The 25,931-nt window shown below is 44.5% G+C and overlaps 1 protein-coding gene across 2 annotated transcripts in view; it reads right to left on the minus strand.

The window, feature by feature from the left end:
* The window catches only part of TMEM91 (transmembrane protein 91), a 74,188-nt gene that overhangs the window by 15,208 nt on the left and 33,049 nt on the right, over positions 1–25,931 (minus strand). For both annotated transcript variants that reach the window (XM_056539522.1, XM_056539521.1), the window contains one exon: positions 8,734–9,411. In XM_056539522.1, coding sequence (XP_056395497.1) covers positions 8,734–9,126 — 393 coding nt within the window. In that variant the 5' untranslated portion in view covers positions 9,127–9,411. The remainder of the gene's footprint in view (positions 1–8,733; positions 9,412–25,931) is intronic.

Consider the following 25,931-nt stretch of genomic DNA (forward strand, 5'->3'; position numbering starts at 1 on the left):
TTTATTCCAGTTATGAAACATACAGTATACTTACACTTCCATATTATTCCAAAGATATGGATCAGTGGGCAGCAATTTATTATATGTGACTCTCACTTTTACTATCTACACTAGATACAACGCCACAAACCTGTTTCTAAATCTGCTGCAATAATCACTTTTTACTAGAACTTTTATTGTTTTTTCTAAGATCCCGATCCCCAGTTAATTTGTTTGGATTCAAATTGATAAAAAAAAATGCATTATTTTGCACCAAATATAGGACATAGAAAGAGAGCTAGCCCCTAAATATATATTTATTCCTCATTCCCTTTTTCCCCTCTCACTCTGGCAATGCTAATGTGTATTTGGCCCTGGCAAATAATAGATAAATAATAAAAAGAGAGACAAAGTAAATCAATATCCCCATCTTTCCAATACAGTGTACTGCAAATTTACCCTCAACACATTGCTAGCTTGTGCAGTCCGGTGCACTTTCCTCTAGAACTACGTGTACAACCTCTCCTCTTGTGAGTAGCTGCTGTCATGTCATTGGCCAGAAAAGTATGGGAAAGGAAGTCCATGTGCGAGCACTGCTGGCAAATGATCCATTTCTGATCCTGTCACAGGGCTCAATAACAGCAATAAGAGCATTAAATCTGAAGGGTTAATCTAACAAAACCGTGCATGTTTTTAAAATCTTATAGTACAGGTAAGCTTTGAAAGTTTAGTGTAGCAAAACCAGTCAGGTTCTTAAAAATGTTATTGACAGTACATGCATGCTTTAAAAGAGTTAGTCAATGTGAAAACTGTATGGAACCATATTGAAAACCGTATGCATTGACTCTCCACTGAAAGCCATATGCCAAACGATGCATCCGGTTGTCTACATTTTTGCATCTTGTACGGTTTTGTCGTACCCAAAGCAGTAGCCTAACACGGTTTTTGATTCGGGTGAAAAACCGCATTTTTTTTTTACATGGGATTTTGGAAAGCAAATTTAGCTGAAATGGTTTCTGGGGTGTGTGTAGCATTTAGGAAGCCCCACATGGCATACTATTTTGGAAACTACACCCCTCAAGGAACGTAACAAGGGGTACACTGAGTATTAACACCCCACAGGGGTTTGACGACTTTTCATTAAATTTGGATGTGTAAATAAATTTAAAAAAATCACAAAAGTGCAGTTTCCCCCCCCCCCCCCAAATTTTACAAGGGGTAAAAGGAGAAAATGCCCCCCAAAATGAGTAAACCCATTTCTTCTGAGTATGGAAAGACGTGTGGACGTCAAGTGCTCTGCAGGCGCACTACAATGCTCAGAAGAGAAGGAGCGCCGTTGAGCTTTTTGAAAGCAAATTTTGTTGAAATGGTTTTTGGGGGGCATGTCGCATTTAGGAAGCCCTATGGTGCCTAACAGCAAAAAAAACAAAAAAAAAACACCTCACAGTTGTTTGACAAATTTCCGCTAAAATTGGAAGTGAAAATGAAAAATGTGATTATTTTTCGCTAAAATGCTAGTGTTACCCCAAATTTTTCATTTTCACAAGGGGTAATAGGAGAAAATGCCTCCCAAAATTTGTAACACCATCTCTTCTGAGTAAGGAAATACCCCATATGTGGATGTAAAGTTCTCTGCGGGTGCACTACAATGCTCAGAAGAGAAGTAGCGCCATTGTGCTTTTGGAGAGAAAATAAAAGTCGGGGGCCATGTGCGTTTACAAAGCCCCTGTGGTGCCAGAACAGTGGACCCCGACATAATTGACCCCCTTTTGGAAACTACACCCCTACCAGAATTTAATAAGGGGCACAATGAGCATTTACACTCCACTGGCATTTGACAGATCTTGGGAACAGTGGGCTGTGCAAATGAAAAATAAAATTTTCCATTTTCACGGATCATTTTTCCAAAAATCTGTCAGACACCTGTGGGGTGTAAATGCTCACTGTACCCCTTATTACATAACGTGAGGGGTGTAGTTTCCAAAATGGGGTCACATGTGGGGGGGGGGGGGTCCTCTGTTCTGGCACCATTGGGACTTTGTAAACACACATGGCCTTGAATTTCGGACACATTCTCTCTCTCCAAAAGCCCAATGGAGCTCCTTCTCTTCTGAGCATTGTAGTGCACCCGCAGAGCACTTTACATCCACATATGGGGTATTTCCATACTCAGAAGAAATTGGCTTCAAATTTTGGGGGCTTTATTTTTTCCTATTTTACCTTGTAAAAATGAAAAATGTAGGGTAACACTAGCATTTTAGTGAAACATTTTTTTTTTCATTTTCACATCCAACTTTAACAAAAATTTGTCAAACACCTGTGGGGTGTTCAGGCTCACTATACCCCTTGTTACGTTCTGTGAGGGCTTGTAGTTTCCAAAATGGGGTCACATGTGGGTATTTATTTTTTTGCGTTTATGTCAGAACCGCTGTAAAATCAGCTACCCCTGTGCAAATCACCAATTTAGACCTCAAATGTACATATTACGCTCTCACTCCTGAGCCTTGTTGTGCGTCCGCAGAACATTTTATGTACACATATGGGGTATATCGGTACTCAGGAGAAATTGCGTTACAAATTTTGGTGTCTTATTTTCCTTTTACCGCTTATGAAAATTAAATTTATGGGGTAATACAAGCATGTTAGTGTAAAAAATAAAAATTTTTACACCAACATGCTGGTGTAGACCCCAACTTTACCTTTTTATAAGGGGTAAATGGAGAAAAAGCCCCCCAAAATTTGTAACACAATTTCTCATGAGTTCGGAAATACCCCATATCTGGCACTAAACTGCTGCCTTGAAATACGATAGGGCTCGTGAGAGCGCCATTTTTCATTTGAGGACTAAATTAGGGATTTGCATCCTCCACCAAAATACCTTGCGGCAGTGTTTCCCGAACAGGGTGTCACCAGCTGTCGCAATACTGGGAGTTTTGGAAACAGTGCCATACAAGAAGTTTTTTATTTTTATTGGGGGGGGGGGGAACTGTGTAAGGGTGTGTATATGTAGTGTTTTACTATTTATTTTGTGTAGTGTAGTGTTTTTAAGGTACATTCACATGGGCGTGGGTTTACAGTGAGTTTCTTGCTGGGAGTTTGAGTGGCAGTGGAAAATTTGCCACATCTCAAACTTGCAGCAGAAAATTCACTGTAAACCCCTGCCCATGTGAATGTACCCTGTACAGCTGTTGCAAAACTACAACTCCCAGCATGTACGGTCTCTCAGTGCATGCCGGGAGTTGTATTTTTGCAACGTCTGGAGGCACACTGATTGCGAAACACTGATTTAGGTCACAAACTCTCAGTGATACAAAACCAGTGTGCCTACAGCTGTTGCACAACTAAAACTCTCAGCATGCATTGACAGCCAAAGGGCATGCTGAGAGTTGTAGTTTTGCAACAGCTGGAGGCACACTGCTACAATTCCCAGCATACACTTTAGTAGTCCGTGCATGCTGGGAGTTGTAGTTATGCAACAGCTGGATGCACACTTTCTCATAGAAAAAATGTGCCTCCAGCTGTTGCATAACTACAACCCCCAGCATGCACAGATTACAAAAGGGCATGCTGGGAGTTGTAGTTTGAACTCCAGCTGTTGCAAAACTACAACTCCCAGCATGCCCTTTGGCTGTGCATACAGAGAGTTGTTGCTAAGCAACAGCAGGAGGCTTCCGTCGCTGTTCCTGCCATTGCCACAGCTCCTGTATGCCGCAGCCACTCCGGAGGGGACTCCCGCCGGGTCGGGCAGAGGTAGGAGACCCCTGCCAGCCCTGATCGCCACCCTGATCACCGCCCAGCAGGGTAGTGATTGGTCGATCTTTCCGACTGATCAATCACATGATCGTGAGGTTGCACCTGTGCCACCTCACTCCTGCTGGGTAAGGGTGAATGGGGCTGTCTCGGACATCCCCATTCTCCCTTTTTTACCGGGTCAACGGAGACCCAATTGACCCAGAATCGCCACAAGTCGCCGGTCTGAATTGACTGACTGATTTTCTGATTTGATACTCCTTGACAAAGCCGGTCACGGTGAAACGCGTTGGAGGTGATTGCAGGGACGTGGAACCTATCTTCTTTTTACATGTGGGGTCAAGTATTTACATTCTGACACCTTCACTTTTAGCACCTTATTTTTTGTTTTCTTGCACTGCTTTTTTGCTTTTTTACATCTATTGTATACACTTATATTTCTGTGTTGCACATTGCACTTTATGCATATTTATTTTTAAGGTTAAACACACTTTTTATGCTTTAAAGAGAGTGTCACATTGCACGTATTTTATAGCAACAGGTGCTTTTATGATCCATTGGTGATCAGTTGACCCCAACACTTACGCTTTTCTTTTTTACATCCTTTTTTACATCCTTTTCCCGTCCCTGCTATCCTTTGCATTTTTTAAGTTCATTTATTTACATATATATATATATATATATATATATACAAAATATTTTTTTAAATAATTATACACATTATCAAATTGCGCTAATGATTACTATTTTTATGTATGTTATATAGCTATATATTATTACCAATCTTTTTTGCTTGTGTATGATATATGTATTTTTTGTAAAATAAAATCATATTTATTAAACTTGATGGCTATTGATTTATCAGATTAATATATTTCTTATTCATTTTATTATATACATCTTTTATTTTTGGTGGGTTTACCCTATACGCTGTAGGGGCGTATTTATAGTTTTTTTTTGACTGACTGATTTGCGGCAATCGCGGACATGGGGGGAGTCTCAGGACCCCCAGGGGTTTGCACAGGGTGCCTGCTGAATGATTTCAGCAGGCATCCCGGTTTCGGAATTCCCACGGGCGTGCAGGTATGCCCCTGGTCGCCCTTGGTCCTTAAGTAGTTAAAAATGGATGCAACCGGACATCATTTTTTCAAACTGTATATGAGATAAAATTTGTAAACACGTTTTGATACAGTTTAGTCCGGTATTTAAGGAATCCGTTTTTCATCAAAAACCAGATACGGGAACTGTATTGCAAAAACGTGGTGTGAACCCAGCCTAAGTTGTGCCCTGAATAATGGTAGCCCAAATGCAAAGTCACAGTACCTTTAAATGTTCGTTACTTCAATTAACTTTGCATAAAGCAATAATACCAGCAAATATAGGCAACTTTGTAATACTGTATATTTTCTCAGAAAAATAAGCTTCTTTCTCCACTTATCGGCTCCTTTCCACACCTTTTCCCCTAAAATCATCAATGTTTTATGCTACCCATAAGTCAAAGGGAGAGTAGAAGAGATAGTGGCTGAAAGCTCTACTAAGTGTTACTGTCTCAACTTGGTGATTAAGTTACAGTTTACACTGCTCAACACTGCTCTATAATGTCCTCCATGCTGCTTTCTGACCTCTTTGTGTCTGCAGTGTATGAAAGTCATCATTGAGGCAAGGCATCACCCACTAGCTCAGGGACAGAAATGCCATTGTTAATGAGGAGCACTCTACTGAAACTCTGTTATTTATATGAGCACTCTACTGGTATTGTTTAGATTTTATTTTTTATGGGGCATTTTGTTGGCCTTGTGAACTGGGGCAATCTGCTATCATTGTTTATGAGATTAATTAGATTGTGTTGTTATTGAGCTTCCTGTGATGATACTCTTATTGGCAAATATAGGCAACTTTGTAATACTGTATATTTTCTCAGAAAAACAAGCTTCTTTCTCCACTTATCGGCTCCTTTCCACCCCTTTTTCCCTAAAATCATCAATGTTTTATGCTACCCATAAGTCAAAGAGAGAGTAGAAGAGATAGTGTCTGAAAGCTCTACTAAGTGTTACTGTCTCACCTTGGTGATTAACTTACAGTTTACACTGCTCAACATTGCTATATAATGTCCTCCATGCTGCTTTCTGACCTCTTTGTGTCTGAAGTGTATGAAAGTCATCATTGAGGCAAGGCGCCGCCCACTAGCTCAGGGACAACAATGCCATTGTTAATGAGGAGCACTCTATTGAAACTCTGTTATTTATTGGAGCACTTTACTGGTATTGTTTAGATTTTATTGTTTATGGGGCATTTTGTTGGCCTTGTGAACTGGGGCAATGAGATTAATTAGATTGTGTTGTTATTGAGCTTCCTGTGATGATACTCTTATTGGGGTCATTTTTGATGTTATTGGGGTGCTGTCTGTTTTGTATGCTGTGCTTGGTTCATGAATGTGTTATGTCTCCATTATGAAGTAGAAATGTTGCCTATTGGAAAAGGAGTGGGGGGTTCACATAGCACAAACTCCCCTTTGCAAAGAGAAGAACCCGGTTTATACCCCATACTGACTGGCTTAAAGGAAAACTGTCAGCTTTCTCCCCCCACACTAACCACTGGTACTGGCTGGTAGTGCAGGGGATGCTGATCAGTTTGATCCTTACTGTGCCCGGATCAGCTGCGCCGTTCGGCTGTAATCTTCTATTTTCGGTATCTGCAAATGAGTTGTTATCTTGCACCGGCCGGGCTAACTGGCACTCTGACGTCAGTGCCGTCTGCTGCAGCGCCGCTCAGCTCATCAATATTCCTCCCCTCTCTCTTCATCACAGAGCGGGGAGAAGAGGGAGAGGTGGAGGGAGGGGAGGAAAATTGATGAGCTGGGCGGCGCTGCGGCCAGCGGCACTTACGTCAGAGTGCCATTTAGCCCGGCCGGTGCAAGTTAGCACCTCATTTGCATATACCGAAAATAAAAGATTACGGCTGAACGGCACAGCGGATCCGGGCACAGTAAGGATCAAACTGTGTCCCCCGCACTGCCAGTACCGCTGGTTAGTGCGGGGGGAGAAAGCTGACAGTATTCCTTTAATTATTTTACAGCAGGCGTTATCGGAGAATGTGTACATTTGCATATAATTACATTTGTGCAACTCCAAGACATAAATCATACGGTAAATAATTAAACGTTACACTGCAGCCGCTATATATCATCAGTATCTCAGAGAAATCCTAAGCTGCTCTGACCTCCAGGTATTTTAGGTGAAAATGTCAACAATGATGGTCGAGATGAGGAAAATGCATCCCTGCCACCTCCCCCCTCCCCTTCGGTGCCTTCTCTGTCCCCCGCACGGACGCTTCGCTTCGAATCAGTCTGTAAATGACCTGACAATTCTAGGGCAGCCAAGCGTGCAAGTACTGTCTGTCAGATACAATGCCATAACACAATGCAAACAACAACGCCACGATGAGTGCAACATTATCACACAAACTGAGATAGCAACAAACAGAGGCAGTAATGAAAACCCCTGGACCCCAAAATAAAATCTGTAACTGGGGCCTCATCTATCTATTAATCCTATTAGCATCATGTTTTGTGTTAACAGTGACTTGAAAAAGTAGACAATGGTGTGGTGTCCCTGTACCGTATTGCATACCGTACCTAGTGTGGTGGTCCCCTAAGTCAGAGTTACTACGTTCAGGTAGGGTCCCCCAGGTGGGACAGCCCCTAGTCGCCTCTCTTCTATTCTAATGCTATAATGTTTATATATGTACATATTTAATAATAATGCGTATATGTAATATAATGTATAGAATGCTTACCTGGTTAACGTTACAGGACCTTCGGTCATGTGACCATGTTAAATCCTCTATGGTATGTTAGAGGACCTTTGGAGGTCCCTGGGTCACATGCTACCCATAATGCTATGTAAAGGTGATTGACACAAGTATCGGACCAATTAGCACTAGTCCAGCCCCTGCCCATATAAGGGAGCTGAAGCCAATTATCGCTCTCTTGGGTTGCTGCTCTTGTGGATAATGGACTAGCAGGATGGATCTGCGCAACTTTCGAAGACACGCTAGGCCAGAAAACCTACCAGCCTCAGTCTAAACTAAACCGTGAGTTCTAATCTAATTCCTGCTAAAGCTACCGTGACTACTGGACCAAAACTAAATCCCCTAAATCCAGTGGAACAGCGCATATCAGTCTAAGGATTCTATATTGCTTAAGGTCCCAACCTTTGTCAATCTCCAAGAGAATTTGCATTTGTAGAGACTGTTCCTGTTGTGAAGTTTGCATAAAATCTTCAGTAAAAGTTCCAACTGTTTTCAGCAAACTCTCCGGTCGTGGACATTCAATTATTCCATATCTCCCTATCGCTCTTGGGAAGGGTGGCGGTAGGACAAGCATTACAGAGGAGCCCGCACCCTGGCATCATGAATAGAAAGGGTTAACCAGACACCCTTTAGTCACCGCACAGCTACACCCCAAATACCCTACTCCCCAAGGCTATCACAATGGTCCAGCACATCAAAGAATGTAGCTTTAATTTGGAACTTGACACAACACAGGTAAAATTGGCTACAACATCAAATGCGTTTCGAGCGCATGCGCTCGAAACGCGTTTGATGTTGTAGCCAATTTTACCTGTGTTGTGTCAAGTTCCGATTTAAAGCTGCATTCTTTGATGTGCTGGACCATCTTCTACTTTTTCAAGTCATTGTGGTGCACTCAGCTGGGTGCTGGTCCGTGCACTACAACAGGGAAGGTGAGCTTGACTTTGTGTTTATTTGTGTTAACACTGCATCAAAAGCTATGGCGGATCTGCTCTCCAGTACATGGACCCATTGACGCTAAAGGGTCCAGTAAGGTTTCTGTTATCTATGATGGCAAGAACATTACTGTAAACTGTGCTGTTCTTCCCATTAAAAAGAAGGTGGTGGAAAACCTATTGGAGGCTTCAGATGCCATGGTGTTGTCACAGTGTTTGCCATCAGTATTGGCAGATTTTGGCAGAATTGTGTACATACCTCCATATCCAGCACATCATCATCCTGCACATCACAGGACACAGTATGAATGTCTTTTTCTGGGGTGAACAATAACTTCTTGCAGATATCTGGGCTCCCCTGAGTGTCTACAAATGTAGTCTCTGAATAGTCTTTCCCCCTCCAGATCCGGGGATCTGTTGACCTCCAAAAAGAGACATCTGACACCCGCCCACCCCCAGAATCCACAGTCCTTCGAAGGCTCCCAGGATCCAGAAACTGTTGGGGTAGTTCTCCGCCTGGTTGTGTGCGGTGTGGTAGACATTTCCAGATGAATCCTTCACCTCCACCATCTTTCGAGAGGAGAGGGGTGAGCATACCTGTCCCCATTGACCGATCCAGTAGGGGGTGCTGTAACTCGTGCAGACACTCCATTACTCTTCAGTATTACTGTAGTCTCCAGAGGATTCTGGGAGAAGCCATTGTCCAATGAGCAAAGTTTTTTTTACTTAGCCTTGTTTTGGCTCAGCTCTTATTTTCTATCTTCTCTTTAATTCTCTGATACCTGTTAGAAATTCTTCATGATTTCTGTAGTGGTCAATAGTCAGCTCTAAGAACCTGATTCTTTATATGCAGCAGAGGGGGGTCGATATGAAGATAACGTAGGCGTCATTCATTGTTGCATCTTTTCTGTTCCTGATAGAAGAAAGGCCAAATACCCTGTAGACAAAAAGGAGAAAATAATTAATAATTCGCCCCAAGGGGAAACACCAAAGTCCAATTGTGAAGTTGCAGATTTCACTGTCCTGTTCCTGTCTCTCTCTTCTCCCTGCAGTCCTACTGCCTGCCCTCACCTCCCTGTCTGTCTACAGCCTTCCCTCACCTTTCTGTCTGTCTACTGCCTGCCCTCACCTCCCTGTCTGTCTACTGCCTGCCCTCACCTCCCTGTCTGTCTACTGCTTGCCCTCACCTCCCTGTCTGTCTACTGCTTGCCCTCACCTCCCTGTCTGTCTACTGCCTGCCCTCACCTCCCTGTCTGTCTACTGCCTGCCCTCACCTCCCTGTCTGTCTACTGCCTGCCCTCACCTCCCTGTCTGTCTACTGCCTGCCCTCACCTCCCTGTCTGTCTACTGCCTGCCCTCACCTCCCTGTCTGTCTACTGCCTGCCCTCACCTCCCTGTCTGTCTACTGCCTGCCCTCACCTCCCTGTCTTTCTACAGCCTTCCCTCACCTTTCTGTCTGTCTACTGCCTGCCCTCATCTCCCTGTCTGTCTAGTGCCTGCCCTCACCTCCCTATCTGTCTACTGCCTGCCCTCACCTCCCTGTCTGTCTACTGCCTGCCCTCACCTCCCTGTCTGTCTATTGCCTGCCCTCACCTCCCTGTCTACTGCCTGCCCTCACCTCCCTGTCTGTCTATTGCCTTTCCTCACCTCCCTGTCTGTCTATCACCTGCCCTCACCTCCCTGTCTGTCTATTACCTGCCCTCCCCTCCCTGTCTGTCTATTGCCTGCCCTCACATCCCTGTATGTCTACTGCCTGCCCTCACCTCCCTGTCTGTCTACTGCCTGCCCTCACCTCCCTGTCTGTCTGTCTATTGCCTGCCCTCACCTCCCTGTCTGTCTACTGCCTGATCTCATCTTTCTGTCTGTCTACTGCTTGCCCTCATTTTCCTTCCTTTCTATTGGGTACCCTCATCTCTCTACCTCCTTACTGCCTTCCTCACCTCACTGCCTGTGTACTGTCTGATCTCCCCTCACTGTCTGTCTACTGCCTGTCCTCACCTCACTGTCTGTCTACTGCCTGCCCTCACCTCCCTGTCTGTCTATTACCTGCCCTCCCCTCCCTGTCTGTCTATTGCCTGCCCTCACATCCCTGTATGTCTACTGCCTGACCTCACCTCCCTGTCTGTCTAATGCCTGCCCTCACCTCCCTGTCTGTCTATTGCCTCCCCTCACCTTCCTGTCTGTCTACTGCTTGCCCTCATTTTCCTTCCTTTCTATTGGGTACCCTCATCTCTCTACCTCCTTACTGCCTTCCTCACCTCACTGCCTGTGTACTGTCTGATCTCCCCTCACTGTCTGTCTACTGCCTGCCCTCACCTCACTGTCTGTCTACAGCCTGCCCTCACCTCACTGTCTGTCTACTGCCTGCCCTCACCTCACTGTCTGTCTACTGCCTGCCCTCACCTCACTGTCTGTCTACTGCCTGCCCTCACCTCCCTGTCTGTCTACTCCCTGCCCTCATTTCCCTGCCTATCTACTGCCTGCCCTCACTTCCCCTCCTCCTTAATGTCTGTTCTCCTCTCCCTGCTGTCTTCCCTCCCCTCCCTGCCTGTGTACTGCCTGCCCTCACCTCCCTACCTGTCTACTGCCTGATCTCACCTCACTGTCTGTCTACTTATTGCTATCATCTCCTTGCCTGTCTCCTGTGTGACTTCATCTCTCTGTCTCCCTACTGCCTGCTATAACCTTCCTACTGCCTGCCCTTACCTCATATAGCCTACTCTCAGCCCCCTCCCACTCCATTGCCTACTCACACCTCCCTGAGGACTTTACCACCCTTGTGTTAAATCTCACTGCCTGTCATTGTGTACCTGCCTTTTCAATGTCTGTCCTTGTCCACCCCTGCTTGTCCTCCTCTGGGGACCTCTCTCATGCCTAATCCCACCACATACCCTCATTTACTTCTGTCCCCAATGCCAGACCTCACCTACCTGATCCCATCTGCCTCTGGCCCCTCTGCCTACCATCTTGTGCCTACCTACCAGCCCCTTTAAACATGGAGATATTTCCCAGCCCACAAATATACCATAATACAGTATACATATGTGTCTGTTCTGTATGTACTGCAGCTTGTCCTCAAGCAGAACAGTTATATTTAGTATACAGTAAGATGGAGATCGCCTTCGGCCATATGTTACAATATGTAGCGTCTGTCCTTGCTCCCTGCAGCGTTATAGGAACCAAGTAGAGATATGTGTGAGGATTATTACTTGCATTAATCCTACAGAGCTCTTTTACTCCTTTTAATATCCCTGTATTGCCCTGTGCTTCGATTAAGAATTTACTGTCAGTATTTGTTGTGCAAATGAAGTACCACACTGTGATATCTGACCATATGAGGATTTAATGGGATTTGTCTGTGATTTGGGAAATGTTTTTGAACCCTACACAATTCTGAGAATAAGGTCATAATGGAGAGGACAGATGTTTACTGCAAATATAAGGGGGGCTTCTGTGGAGTAATTTTTAATGTTGCCATATGCTGCTGTGGTAATGGTGGGGTGTGTGGTGCAGGAAAAAATAGAAGAGAGATGGGTCCAGCTCCTAGTAGAAGAAATTTTCGGATAAAACTTAACGTTTAATAATGCATGGTAAAAAAGACTTGCAGCCACCGTGAGTGGCAAGTTACATGTCACCCTAAAAATTTGACTGAAACTCCGACGCGTTTCGAGCGTGAGCTCTTAGTCATGGCGCATTCTACATGATTTGGAAAAATTCACGGCTCATTGAAGCACTGCAGTCCCCATCATTGAAGCCCACTATCACCGCTATCCATATGAGACGGCCGAGTCTCTAAGCGGCGATCTATCCTTCAGCTCTTCAGTACTGCAAGTATACTTAAAGGAGTACTCTGGTGAAAAACTTTTTTTTTTTTAATCAACTGGTGCCAGAAAGTTAAACAGATTTGTAAATTAGGAACTAAAAATTAGGTGCAGCTCACAACAGAAGGACCGAGGTAATTAAGGCTATAGCCGTACCCCACCGGCAACAAAATAACAATAAAGTACAAAAAAATAGCTTATACCTCTAGGACCTCACCAGTTTGGTGCATAATGATAAGGGTGGAGATAAATTAGAATATAACAGCGTTAGTCATAAAATATTTTTAATTAAATATAAATATTAAAATAATGATAGATTAACACATTAGACTGGCACTATCTAGTGATAATCCCACTGGGCCCTAGTGGGATATCAAAAATGCTAAGAATATAAAAAATAAAAATTATAATATCCTGTGTACTAGTGTTCCGATGTATATAGAAAAAGGTCCATTAATCCGCAAACAGAAATAAAATCAATGAAAGTTCAGTTTTGTGGCAGAGTGTGCTTGTAACATAAAGTCAATGTCCAGATATATGATACAAATGTTGTTATAGTATCTCTCACCACTGCTTCTGGTGGCCATTTCCACCATTGCCTCTTGAGAAAGCCGCGAAGGCGGCGAAACATGTAGATGCGGCAGTTGTGTGTATTTTTAAGCGACACCAGAGTGATCCTCTGAATAGGCAGCCACTGCAGGGCTACCTAGTACTTGAGAGGACATTGATCCTATTTAATGCACCTACTGATATATTTGGATCACATGGTTGTCAGTTTTAATTTTTCTGTTGTGGGAATTATTTTTTAACTATAAATAATAAAAGCTAATTTTTAAGGGGTAAGCAATAGGGGTTTACACCCCGGGCTTCGGCCTTGGGGTTTAGTTATTGAGTTTGAATTTGGCCCCTTACTACCCTAGGGTAGTTTGTTCAATATAGATCTGACATCTCATCCCCTATCCTTTGGATAGGGGATAAGATGTCTAGGGGCGGAATACCCCTTTAAAGGTCATGTGTTGTATAACACATTCAAATGTTAATTGTCCTTGTTTAATGCATTTGTAATTTTCCCCATCCTGTAAAGAGTTAACTGTGTCTTTGAAGGAGAATGCATGGGGAATCACATGTGACCTTTGGGCAATCAGGGCCTCCTGCCCTGCTCCATTCAGGTCTGTCTAGACAGGTGGGAGTTAGAGAGTTAGATAGTTGAGTCCAGTCAGAGTTATGTGAAGGATCTGTGTAGTATACCTGCCCCATACCTCTAATGGGAACAGGTTCCCGGTTTGTCTTCTAAGTTTACCTTTTCCAGAGTGGTTGTCTGCCCGCACACAGATCCCGCTGACTAGGTTGTCCTTCATTCAAGTCTGTCCATGTCAAGTTTAGACAAGTCAGCTTTGGGGAGAAGTGACAAGAGAGCCGACAGGCCCCATAGAAACCAATGCATAATGTGAGTGAAAGCCTCTAGCAGCTCCAGTCCAAATAAGTCCACCCTAGTGGTAAGCCCTAACCCTGGAACCCTGTGTGTGAAATTCTAGGCCGGCGGCAGCTACCTTCTTTCTCTGAAGTCTTTGTTTCCTACTTTGTCAAATCAAGTCCCAGTCAGTCAGTCTAGTCAAGTCAAGGCTAGCTCAGTCTAAGCCATGTCTAAGTTGTGGAGGACTACAAGTTCCAAAGTGCCAATACAGCAACTGTGGTTCCCTACTGCTATCTTCAGCATAAATCGCACTAAAATCTGAACTGTACATGTCATATCACCTATCTGCGATTCCTGAAGTAAAGTTACTAGTGGTTTCCCTAACCTTGCATTGGAGGAATTTTTTTATCTAGCGCTTTGCACAGGCAATTATTTTTTCCTTGGAGTGTGGTGGTTAACATGTCTGGTGTCACAAACTCTAGTCACAACACCCCACAATACACAGACACACCACCCTTTAGTCACCAAAAATTCCTTGCTAAATTTCCTCAGCCTGCATGGGCTGTATAGCAACATGCGATGGGTCATGTTGGGAAATGTAGTCCACACCACAAGGTCTTAAATGAAAACTGTCACCAAGTTCACCCACACTAAACCCTATACACTGGGTTACAGTGTGAGTGAACAGGAGTCCATACATGGGTCACTTACTTTTTTATGTTTTCTTGCCACCAAGTGGTCGTCTGCTAAAGTTCCGTAATTTTGCCCTTCACTTGCGCTCTGAAGGCGGATTCCCAACCGGCAACCTTGCTATGGGTCCCGGAGGAAGGGGCCTTAGCCCGCCCCCCCTTGTATGCATATTCATTTTACCCCTGAGTGCAGCGCTTCGGGAGAGAGTTCTGTGCAGTGTAACTGTTCATGCGCCGATCCCTCGCTACACCCAGAAGTACCTCTTTCTGAAGTGTCGCCACTCACGACTTCCGGGTGTAGCGAGGGACTGGCGCATGCACAGTTACACTGCACAGAACGCTCTCCCGATGCGCTGCACTCAGGGGTAAAATGAATATGCGAACAAGGGGGGCGGGCTAAGGCCCCTTCCTCCGGGACTCAAAGCAGGGCTGCCGGCGGGGCATCCGCCTTCAGGGCGCAAGTGAAGGGCAAAATTTCGGAACTTTAGCGAACGACAACTCGGCGGCAGGAAAACATAAAAAAGTGACCCATGTATGGCCTCCTGTTTATCCAGTGTATTGGGTTTAGTGTGGGTGAACTTGGTGACAGTTTTACTTTACAGCAGCTGCAATGGGGACAATTTAAGGTGGTTGGTTAGAAACATTTCTCACAGATTCATCTGGAGAAAGAATGAAAATATGTGAGCTAAGTTCTCTATGGAATTACCTTATGAATGGCCTACAAGAGCTCTTCATAGGGTCATGGGTGTTTGTCAGTTTCAAGAGGTTGTACAGAAATAAACACGTGGTTCCTTACTCCTAGAAACTGTGCCACACTAGTACAGGGTTTGTGTGGTATTTCATCTCAGCCCTATTCCCTTTAGTCAAGTTGGCTGCAATACCAGTCACAACCCATGGACAGTTGTGGCGCTGTTGAAGAAGTAAACAGCCATGTTTTCTAATCCTAATAGACCTCTTCATTGTGAAGTTACTTGGCATATACTACTTCTATAAGAACCAAATCTATTCCAGGTTCTAGAGCAGGAAACAAATCAGTCCTAGAATTTGTAGGTTTCCCTGGGGCAGCCCCTGTTACGGGAGTGAGCGTACATGATAATGTGTCAGTCACAGGCAGAGCAGGGGAGCATAAAGAGCAAGCAAACCAAGTAATAAAATATTAATAGGCTTTTAAGGCAGCTGTCTGAGTGATGGAAGCCCTGGCTGCCTCGCTCCCTCAGTGCGTGGAACTGCAAGTGGGCATATAACATCTATCTCACCGCTGGAACATGACAGCGCCATGCAGGAGGGGGGAGCAGGCCGCCAGTGCCCCCATCTCTAATACTGTGACACGCACTATAATTCAGCATTCACAGGCTCACTTTATATTCTCTTTGTTGTGTCAGGAGCATTTATTGCTTCTCACATCGGGTGCATTAGATATTTAAAACCACCCAAGTCTTATCTGCGTGGGCCGGAAATTTCACAGGGTCCTCTCTGTGTGACTAACGTAGGTCCAGAGATTTTCTACCTTGGCAACTTGCCCGTCCGAAAGGTATAATCATGATTATTATGAGAAGAGGTATTTAGTATGAAGAGAACTGGTGGTCACTCACTCATCTTTATCATTAAATATCCTGGGCAGGGCCGCCATCAGGGGGTACAGGCAGTACCCATGTAAGGGGCCCATGGCCTGCGACCATTATCAATCGCTGGCAGGATGTGTGAATGACCTGAACATCCCTGTGTCCCAAAAGATCCTTTCGGGACACAATGATGCCCCGGTTACTCAGGGATGTCCCGGTTACTCAGGGATGTCCGGGCTACTCACAGGCCGCGTCCACTTTTAATTCGCAAAGGCGGCCGGGAGGCAGTGTGCGCAGTTATGTCACTAAAGTGATGTGCGCCCAGTCTGGAGGAGCGGCGCAGAACAGAAGAAGGAGGACGTGCGGGCGGCAAGTTTCCAGTACCTGGGCAGCTTCAGAGCCCTGATCACTGCTTCTACGGCCCGGGGACCTGCAGAAGTAGATATTGACCTGGACCAGAGTAGCAGTGATCAGAGCCCTGGAGCAATGCAGTACACAGACATAGTGCATACACTGTATATGGCTGGAGGCAGTATGTCTGTGAAGGGCCTACCGCTATATATGGGGGTCTACAAATATATATGGGGGCACGGGGAGGGGGATTCTAGAAATGTTTATGGGGGCATGGGGGGATTCTAGAAATGTTTCTGGGGGCATAGAGGGGGAAGTCTAGAAATGTATATGGGGGCACAGAGGGGGAATTCTAGAAATGGTATATGGGGGCACAGTGGAGGGTCTACAAATATATATGGGGGCACAGGGGGGATTCTAAAAATGTTTTCTTTGGGGCACAGATGGGGATCTACAAATATATATTGGGGCACAAGGGGGGAGTCCAGAAATGGTATATGGGGGCACAGAGAGGGGTTTATAATTCTGTATGGGGGCACAAAGGGGGGGGTCTAGAAATCTATATGGGGCACAGAAGGGTCTGTCAAGAAAGTCAAGAAATATATATGGGCACAGGGGGTCTACAAATATGGGGCCACAGATGGGGGGGTCCACAAATCTATAAGGGGGCACAGAGGGGTCTATATATATATATATATATATAATATGGGGGCACAGAGGGGCCTATAAGTATATGAGGACACTAAGCAGGCGCTATTGCTGTGTGGGGAGTTTGTAAAGTTTGTAAAGTCATGGGCATTTGTCTGGCTGCTCTGACAGGTTCCGTGGAGTCGCAGCAAAGAGAAGTCTTCACAATGGCGCAGGTCAGAGAGGGAAAAAAAAGAAATAATGAAGAACTTTGATCAGAGAAGACGTCGCCTTTAAGTCCCTTATGTAACTATCATCACTTATACTTTCTGCAGAGCACTTACTGGTATCAGACTGTGTGATGGAAAAAATTGGGATTTTCCTATAACAACCAATCACAGCTCAGCTCTGGTAAAGTGAAACCTGATTGGCTGTTGTGGGAAAATCTCTCTATTTTTTTTCTCTCACACATTTAAATAAATCTGGACCAGTATGTGGGAATATTGGCCAATTTTAGGGTGGTTTCACAGTAACCAGAATAGGGTTTATTAGATTATATCATTAGGAAAAAATATATAATTGGGGTGGGCTCTGGGGGCAGACTTAGCCGCGGGCCACAGGGGGCCCAGGCCCTAAGCTGTGTAAGGGGCCCCGAAATTTCTGATGGCCCCTGCCCCATCATTTCCATTACCCCCGTCTCTCTGCATAGTTCTTCTCCTCCTGCAACCCCCCTTACCCAGCTCCTCTTTATTCTGGGTACGTCCGCATAGTACAGATTTGCACAGGTAATATCCACAGCAGAATACAGTACTGAACCAGTAGATAGGATGTCACAAATCTCATCCACATGCTATGGAATGTTTTCCACATGTAAATCAACCAACAATACAGATTTTAACATTTGCAGCATGTCGATGTCTGTCACATATTTCTGTCACATATTGGTCACAGTTTAGTCATGGATTTTTTTTTTTTATTGTAGTAAATAGAAAAGTATAAAAATCCCTATAATATGAACATTCCCGCCAGTAAACTTTTGCGCTTTGTATTACATGCCTTTCGTGATGCCTGGAGCAGCATGACAACCTTCGTTAGCTTCTCTGCCTAATTTCCATTTTCTGTTCTGTTTGAGCATCAAATGGAAATTAAGGCTGAGTTCACACTACAGAATTTCCAATCTGAATTCTGCTCAGAAATTTCGGTCGGAAATTCCGTAACATGAAGCTTAAAGGGGTATTCCAGGAATTTTTTTTTTATTTGACTATGCTACAGGGGCTGTAAAGTTAGTGTAGTTCATAATATAGTGTCTGTACCTGTGTGTGACGGTTTTCTCACAATTCTTCTGTGATTTTCACCCCAATATTTATTTTTACCAGCATACAAAATGACTGCTGTCTCAGATTTTTCCCAGGTTGCAATGCGGCCGAGACCTGACATCACTAGTCAGCTGATGACAGGGAGCCTGTCTGCTTCAATGGGTGGAGGGATCAATCTGCAACTAATGCAAGAGCTGTAGGCACCCTGATTGAAAACCACAGGTCCTTTGAATGGATGCAGCTCATTTATGTTTCAATGGCTGGGGTGGCTGATGTGTGGGAGGGAGGAAAATGGAATTATGGGATCTGTAGTCAGAAAAAGAAAACTCAAACAGGAAATCCCAGTTCACAAAAAGCTATCCACAGTGTTATGGACTCATGGACACAACATTTAGCCCCAAGACAAGCGCAGATCCTTCCTAAGCATGTCCATTACTGTCTGCCACGTACGTACTAAAATCACCTTATGGTGGAGAACCCCTTTAACATGCAGGTGAATAGGTTTTACATGAACCCATTCACACTGTGGAATTTTCTGGTTGGAATTTCTGACAGAAAATTAAGAGCAAAAAGTTCTTCCAGAACATTGGGGGAAATTTATCAAAACCTGTCCAGAGGAAAAACTGCTGAATTGTCCACAGCAACCAATCAGATCACTTCTTTCATTTTCCAGAGGCCTTTTCAAAAATGAAAGCAGCGATCTGATTGGTTGCTATGGGCAACTCGGCAACATTTCCTCTGGACAGGTTTTGAGAAATCTCCCCCATTAAACCCGCTCAATGTTCTTGCAGAATCCGCTCTGCAGACATTGCTGTCTATGGGGACGGCAATGTCTGTGCGGTCCTAGAGCTTCCTGATTCAGTCAGCACTGGCCGCACTCAAAAGCTCCAGATGGAAGTGGGAACCCGACCTAACTGATATGTTTAAATCCCCATCGACTTCAATGGATCTCTTTATTTGTATTAGTTTGCACCCATTCAGTCTATTTTTGAATGAACAATAAAACAAAGCATGCTTTTTATTTTTTATTCTATGGTGACAGATGTAAATGTTTTCTTTGTGCACATTGTATGATTATTTGTAGATGAACAGATCATCTGAAAGGGATGAAACTATATAGAAACTACATAGAGTTCCATGACAATAAAACAACAGTAATCTATAGATAAAAACAGGAGAAATTATGCATTACACAATGCCTATTCACCTCAATGGGTTAAGTGTGCAATTAAAGTGCAATATAAGCGAGCGTTGCCTTTGGGTTCCTGGTCACCTTTCCTACCAAGGCCCTTCTCTTCTAAATACTTTGTGTTGGGACAGGCAACTCTAGGAAGAATTCTGGTTGTTCCAAAATTATGGAGGCCATTGTGCTCTTGGTAACCCTCTGTCTTGCAGACCTTTTTGTACCCTTTTCCAGATCTGTGCCTCCACACAATCCCGTATCTGAGTTCTACAGGCAGTTTTTTCACCGCATGGCTTGTTTTTGTGTGGTGTCCCAGTACCAGAGTGGGTCCTGTCAGGTAAAGATTGCTTTAGGTGCCTGCACTGGGCCCGACTGCTCAGGCGATGCCTTAATATTCATTATAGTCTTTGCCTGTTGATTTGCAATGTTTTGCACTGTATTTTTAATAAATGTTAAGAATATCTGTTAGGAGGTATGTTGCAGAGTACCCATGGGACCCTGATTGCCCAATGGGCGGCCCCCTAGCTAGGTTATATATAGTGTGGGGGGGGAGGAGATATACAGTTTAGTCTCAGTGTTTGGAGTTTGGAGAGCCTGAGTGCAAAGCTGAGTGTGAGCTGCCGTGTGGAGAGGAGTCAGCAGGAGTGTGAGGTGATTCAAGGGAAGCCTAAAATCTTCAAGTGAGCGACCGCGCCATTCTGAAAGTGTTCCCCACCTGGGAGGAGTCAAAAATTCCTAGCTGTAGGCACAGGAGTCGGTGAGTTGACAGGCCACACAGTACTAGTCCAGGATAGATACAGTAGAAAGCCTCTGGCAGCTGGATCCCAAGGGCTAGTTCTTACCCTGGCAGTGTAGTTTTAAATTGGACATTAGCAGAACCCTATTCAGCATGGGAGGCCTCAAAACTAAATCTAAAGTTCCAAGTAAAGACATGTGGGTGTAATACACTATAAGTCCCAGCAAGTGTACAGGGCTCCCAAGGGTTACTATGCATCTCCTCTGCTCTAATCTGTGCTGTGAGGACTTTAACAACTACTCCTGCCTCAGTAAAAGACACTTATCTGTAACCTGACATCGGTGTATTTATTATCCCGCGCCTGGCCCAGGAGAAGATGTCATATCTTCGGACCGTGTAGGTTAATGGTGCCCTGGCATCACAAAGTGATACATCTAACCACCCCGAGTCACATACGACAATCTGTCTAACTCCCAGTGGCTGCCACATTTTGCTCTGATATACATTGTCAGCTGTGAGACCTTATAAACAGGGCTCTGTCTTTTCAAATCCTGTCCTGTCCAATCAAAAGAATTTACCACAGGTGACTCCAATCATGGTGTAGAAACATCTCAGAGATGATCAAGAGCAATGGGAGGCCCCAGAGCTAAACTTCAAGTGTCATAGCAAAGGGTCTGAATACTTATGTCCAATTCTTATGTCCAATTCTAGTATTTCCTTTTTCCCTTTTTTTTTAAAGAAAATTGCAAACATTTCTAAAGGTCTGTTTATAATGGAGTACTGAGTGCACAATGATGGGAAACATCTTGATTTTCTTTCTTTCTTTTCTTTTTTTTTTTTTTTGCACAAGGCCGCAACATTGCACATTATAGAAAAGTCAAAGGGTCTTAAAGGGGTACTCCGGTGCTTAGACATCTTATCCTCTATCCAAAGGATAGGGGATAAGATGCCTGATCGCGGGAGTCCCGCCGCTGGGGACCCCCATGATCTTGCACACGGCACCCCAGTTGTAATCAGTCCCCGGAGCGTGTTTGCTCCGGGTCTGATTACGGGCACGCCCCCTCCTATCGGCTTGTATTGAGGGGCGGAGCGTGATGTCACACGGGGGTGGAGGTGTGACGTCACACGCCGCCGGCCCTGTGGTCGCCCGTAATCAGACCTAGAGCAAACACGCTCCGGGGAGTGATTAAAAACGGGGTGCGGCGTGCAAGATCACGGTGGTCCCCAGAGGCGGGACTTCCACGATCAGGTATCTTATCCCCTATCCTTTGGATAGGGAATAAGAGGTCTAAGCACCGGAGTACCCCTTTAAGACTTTCTGAATGCCCTGTAAGTGGAATGAATCAGGAATATGGCACCTATAGAAATATGGGCCCATGCTTTACCACTGTGAGCCTACAGTTCATGTGGACACTTTACAGAAGTATACTGAATATGTTAGTGAAAAAAAAAACTGTGGCAAAGCCCATCAGATATGTATGTATGTTTACATTTAGCATATACACTACGCATTTCAGGAAATCCACAGGATGTTATCAGTGAGTTTTCATATTCCATTTTTTCTTCTTTTAATCATTGAATATAGGATAAAATTCACAGAATAAAATCTGCAATAAAATCCTCAGCATCAAATCTGAGAAAAACGTGCATGAAGTTCACAGCGTATATGCCGCAACATGCGACCATACGCTAATACCAAACCATAAGGACAACATTAGCCACCATACGGTTAAGAAACTGGCTCCAGAAAGTTAAACAGATTTGTGAATTACTTCTATTAAAAAATCTTAATCCTTCCATTAATTATCAGCTGCTAAAGTTGAGTTGTTGTTTTCTGTCTGACAACAGTGCTCTCTGCTGACATCTCTGCTTGTCTCGGGAACTGAACAGAGTAGAAGAGGTTTGCTTTGGGGATTTGTTCCAAACTGGGCGGTTCCAGAGACAGGTGTCATCAGAGAGCACTTAGACAGAAAAGAACAACTCAACTTCAGCAGCTCATAAGTACTGAAAGGATTAATATTTTTTTTAATAGAAGTAATTTACAAATGTGTTTAACTTTCTGGACCCAGTTGATATATTAAAAAAGTTTTTTCCCTGGATAACCCCTAGTGGACCCTTTAAAAACAAATTTTTCCTTCAGATAACTTGTTCTAGATGAACGGCGCACATACAGAATGAAACATGAGTTCCAGTGAAGTGAATAACTCTATGTAGACAGCCAGGAAGAAGAAGCCCTGGGGGGATCCCATTAATATAGATAACCTGTCGATACAGCACTGTGTGCCCCTGATGTGGGAGGTATATAGGTCACTCTGTCTGCTCTTTGTCACTAACCTTACAGGAAGCTATAAAATATTCACACGCTGGAATTCATTCTTTCCTTACACGAGATGCACTGAGGATGGATTTCCGAATGCACAGCCTGCCAGAGTCCTAGCGTGAAGCTTTTGGACTCAAATACGTGACTAGAGTCCAAAAATGGGGGTCACTTTGAGTTCTGCCATATTGTAGGATCTGCAGCATGTACAACCTTAGTCTCCAAAGTGTGGATTTCCAGCTGTTACAAAACTACAACTCCCAGCATGCCCAGACTGCCGCAAGCTTTAAATGGGCACTGCCAGATACAAAAACTTTTGATATGTTGTAAAGCATGTATAACCAATAGGTTTTGCAATTGCTTTCATTAGAAAATCTTCAGTATTTCATACTGATAAAGCCAGTCAAACAACTGCCCCCCCCCCCCTGCCTGCTAGGAAATATACTAGTCCCGCTGTGTCCATGAGTCATCACCTATGTCATGGACACACTCCCTTGATTGACAGCTGTGAGCGCAGGGTTAACACCTGGAGGAAAAATCCTCCCACTGTCAGCTTGTGTCCCGCTACTGTCAGTGAGGACAAGCTGGGAGTTGTAGTTCTGCTAATGCTAGGGGAGATGTGAGCAGACAGCATACTGAGGGAGGGGGCGGAGACCTGCACAGTGATGCCACGCCCCCTCCCTTTGAGAGGAATTCAGACTAGTGAGCTAAATTAAAAGTGTAATAAAAAAATAAATAAAGGTGCTAGACAAATAAAAATTAGATGTACATGGTCAGGATTAGGTACTGAGTGATATATAAAAAAAAATTGGTTGGATCTGACGAGTACGCTTTAAGTCTACTGAAGGCTTCAGTTCAATGCAAATCACCTAACACTGTGGTCTGGAAACGGTGGGCGTCCAGCAGTTGAAAAACTACAACTCCCAGCATGCCCGGACAGCCAACGGCTGTCCGGGCATGCTGGAAGTTGTAGTTTTGCAAACGCTTGAAATCCACGGTTTGAAGAACTAGGTTATACGTGCAACATCTAGAGTTTGGAGACTACCGTACTTTGGGTTCTGCGTTATGTGGTGACGTAGCATCTACTGTATGTACAACTGCATATACTGTATTAAGAACGACATCACCACATATGGCAGAACCCAAAGTAGTCTTCAAACTGCGGACCTCCAGATGTTGCACGTATAGCTAGGTCTTCAAACTGCGGACCTCCAGATGTTGCACGTATAGCTAGGTCTTCAAACTGCAGACCTCCAGATGTTGCACGTATAGCTAGGTCTTCAAACTGCGGACCTCCAGATGTTGCACGTATAGCTAGGTCTTCAAACTGCGGACCTCCAGATGTTGCACGTATAGCTAGGTCTTCAAACTGCAGACCTCCAGATGTTGCACGTATAGCTAGGTCTTCAAACTGCGGACCTCCAGATGTTGCACGTATAGCTAGGTCCTCAAACTGTGGACCTCCAGATGTTGCACGTATAGCTAGGTCCTCAAACTGCGGACCTCCAGATGTTGCACGTATAGCTAGGTCCTCAAACTGCGGACCTCCAGATGTTGCACTTATAGCTAGGTCTTCAAACTGTGGACCTCCAGATGTTGCACGTATAGTTAGGTCCTCAAACTGTGGACCTCCAGATGTTGCACGTATAGCTAGATCTTCAAACTGCGGACCTCCAGATGTTGCACGTATAGCTAGGTCCTCAAACTGTGGACCTCCAGATGTTGCACGTATAGCTAGGTCCTCAAACTGCGGACCTCCAGATGTTGCACGTATAGCTAGGTCCTCAAACTGCGGACCTCCAGATGTTGCACGTATAGCTAGGGCCTCAAACTGGGACCCCTAGATATACACCTATAAGTGCACTGGGCGAACCCACAAATGACCCCAAAGAAATAAATACAAAAATAATTTAAAATATATTTTTTTATTTTATTAAATTAATATAGAAATATAAATTGAATTTAATAAAATAAAATATATTTTAAATGATTTTTGTATTTATTTCTCTGGTGTTAATTGTGTGCGCCCAGTGCGCTTAGAGGTGTATATATTGTATTTTTCCTAACCCCTTAGATACAAGTTTGTTTGTTTGAGCCAATTTAGGCAAGGGTACTATTGGTTCAAATGTGGACCCCTAGATGTTGCATGTATAGCTCGATCTTCAAATGGCGTCCTGAGCTGTCACTGTGGGCACTGACGGGGACGTCGCATTGAGGACGTCACTCGTCATTGTGCAGCGCACAGCAATAGCGCAGGACGCCGCAGGAGCCAGAAGTAGCGCGGACCCCGGGAACAGGTAATTATAAAACCGGGGATGGGGGAGGCAATGGGGCAGCGGCGGCGGCTGCGATCTCTGGCCGGGGGGCCGGGGCATTATCGGCAAGGTAATTGCTGATACCGATAATGTCCAAAATCATGAATATCGGCCGATAATATCGGCCAAACCGATAATCGGTCGATCCCTAGTCTCCATACTGTAGACCACCACAACTCTCAGCATCCCCAGACACCCATCCTAGGGTTGTAGATTTTCAACATCTGGAGGTCCTCAGTTTGCAGGCCACTTTGGGTACAACAATATGAGAAGACATTGGGGGAGATTTATCAAAAGCTGTCCAGAGGAAGTGTTGCTGAGTTGCCCATAGCAACCAATCAGATCGCTTCTTTCATTTTTTAAAAGGCCTCTGAGAAATGAAAGAAGTGATCTGATTGGTTGCTATGGGCAACTCAGCAACTTTTCCTCTGGGCAGGTTTTGATAAATCTCCTCCACCACTCTTTGTGGGATCTACTGCATGTATAACCTAGGTCTCCAAACTGTGGGCCTCCAGCAGTTACAAAACTACAACTCCCAGCATGCCCAGACAGCCAACGGCTGTCTGGGCATGCTGGGAGCTGTAGTTTTGCAACTACGGTTTGGAGACCTAGGTTATACATGCAACATCTGGATTTTGGGGACTACTCTGGGTTCTGCGCTATGTGGTGATGTCCCTCTTATACTGTACTATATAAAGAGTGACGTCACCACATATGAAAGGACCCAAAGTAGTCCTCAAACTGTGGGCCTCCAGATGTTGCACGTATAGCTAGATCTTCAAACTGTGGGCCTCCAGATGTTGCACGTATAGCTAGATCTTCAAACTGTGGGCCTCCAGATGTTGCACGTATAGCTAGATCTTCAAACTACTATTACATGTAGTTTTGCAACAGCTGGAGGTCCCCAGCCTGGAGATGTAGCTATACATGCAACATCTGGAGGCCCACAGTTTGGAGACCACTTTGGGTTTTGCTATATGTTGTGGCATTCATCTTTGTATAACCTAGGTCTCCAAACTATGGACCTCCAGCTGCTGCAAAACTACAACTCCCAACATGCCTGAAAAGCCATCCTATGGTTGTAGATTTTCAACATGTGAAAGCCCATAGTTTGAAGACCACTTTG

Source organism: Hyla sarda, chromosome 9 (genome assembly GCF_029499605.1).
Source record: "Hyla sarda isolate aHylSar1 chromosome 9, aHylSar1.hap1, whole genome shotgun sequence".
Taxonomy (NCBI): Eukaryota; Metazoa; Chordata; class Amphibia; order Anura; family Hylidae; genus Hyla; species Hyla sarda.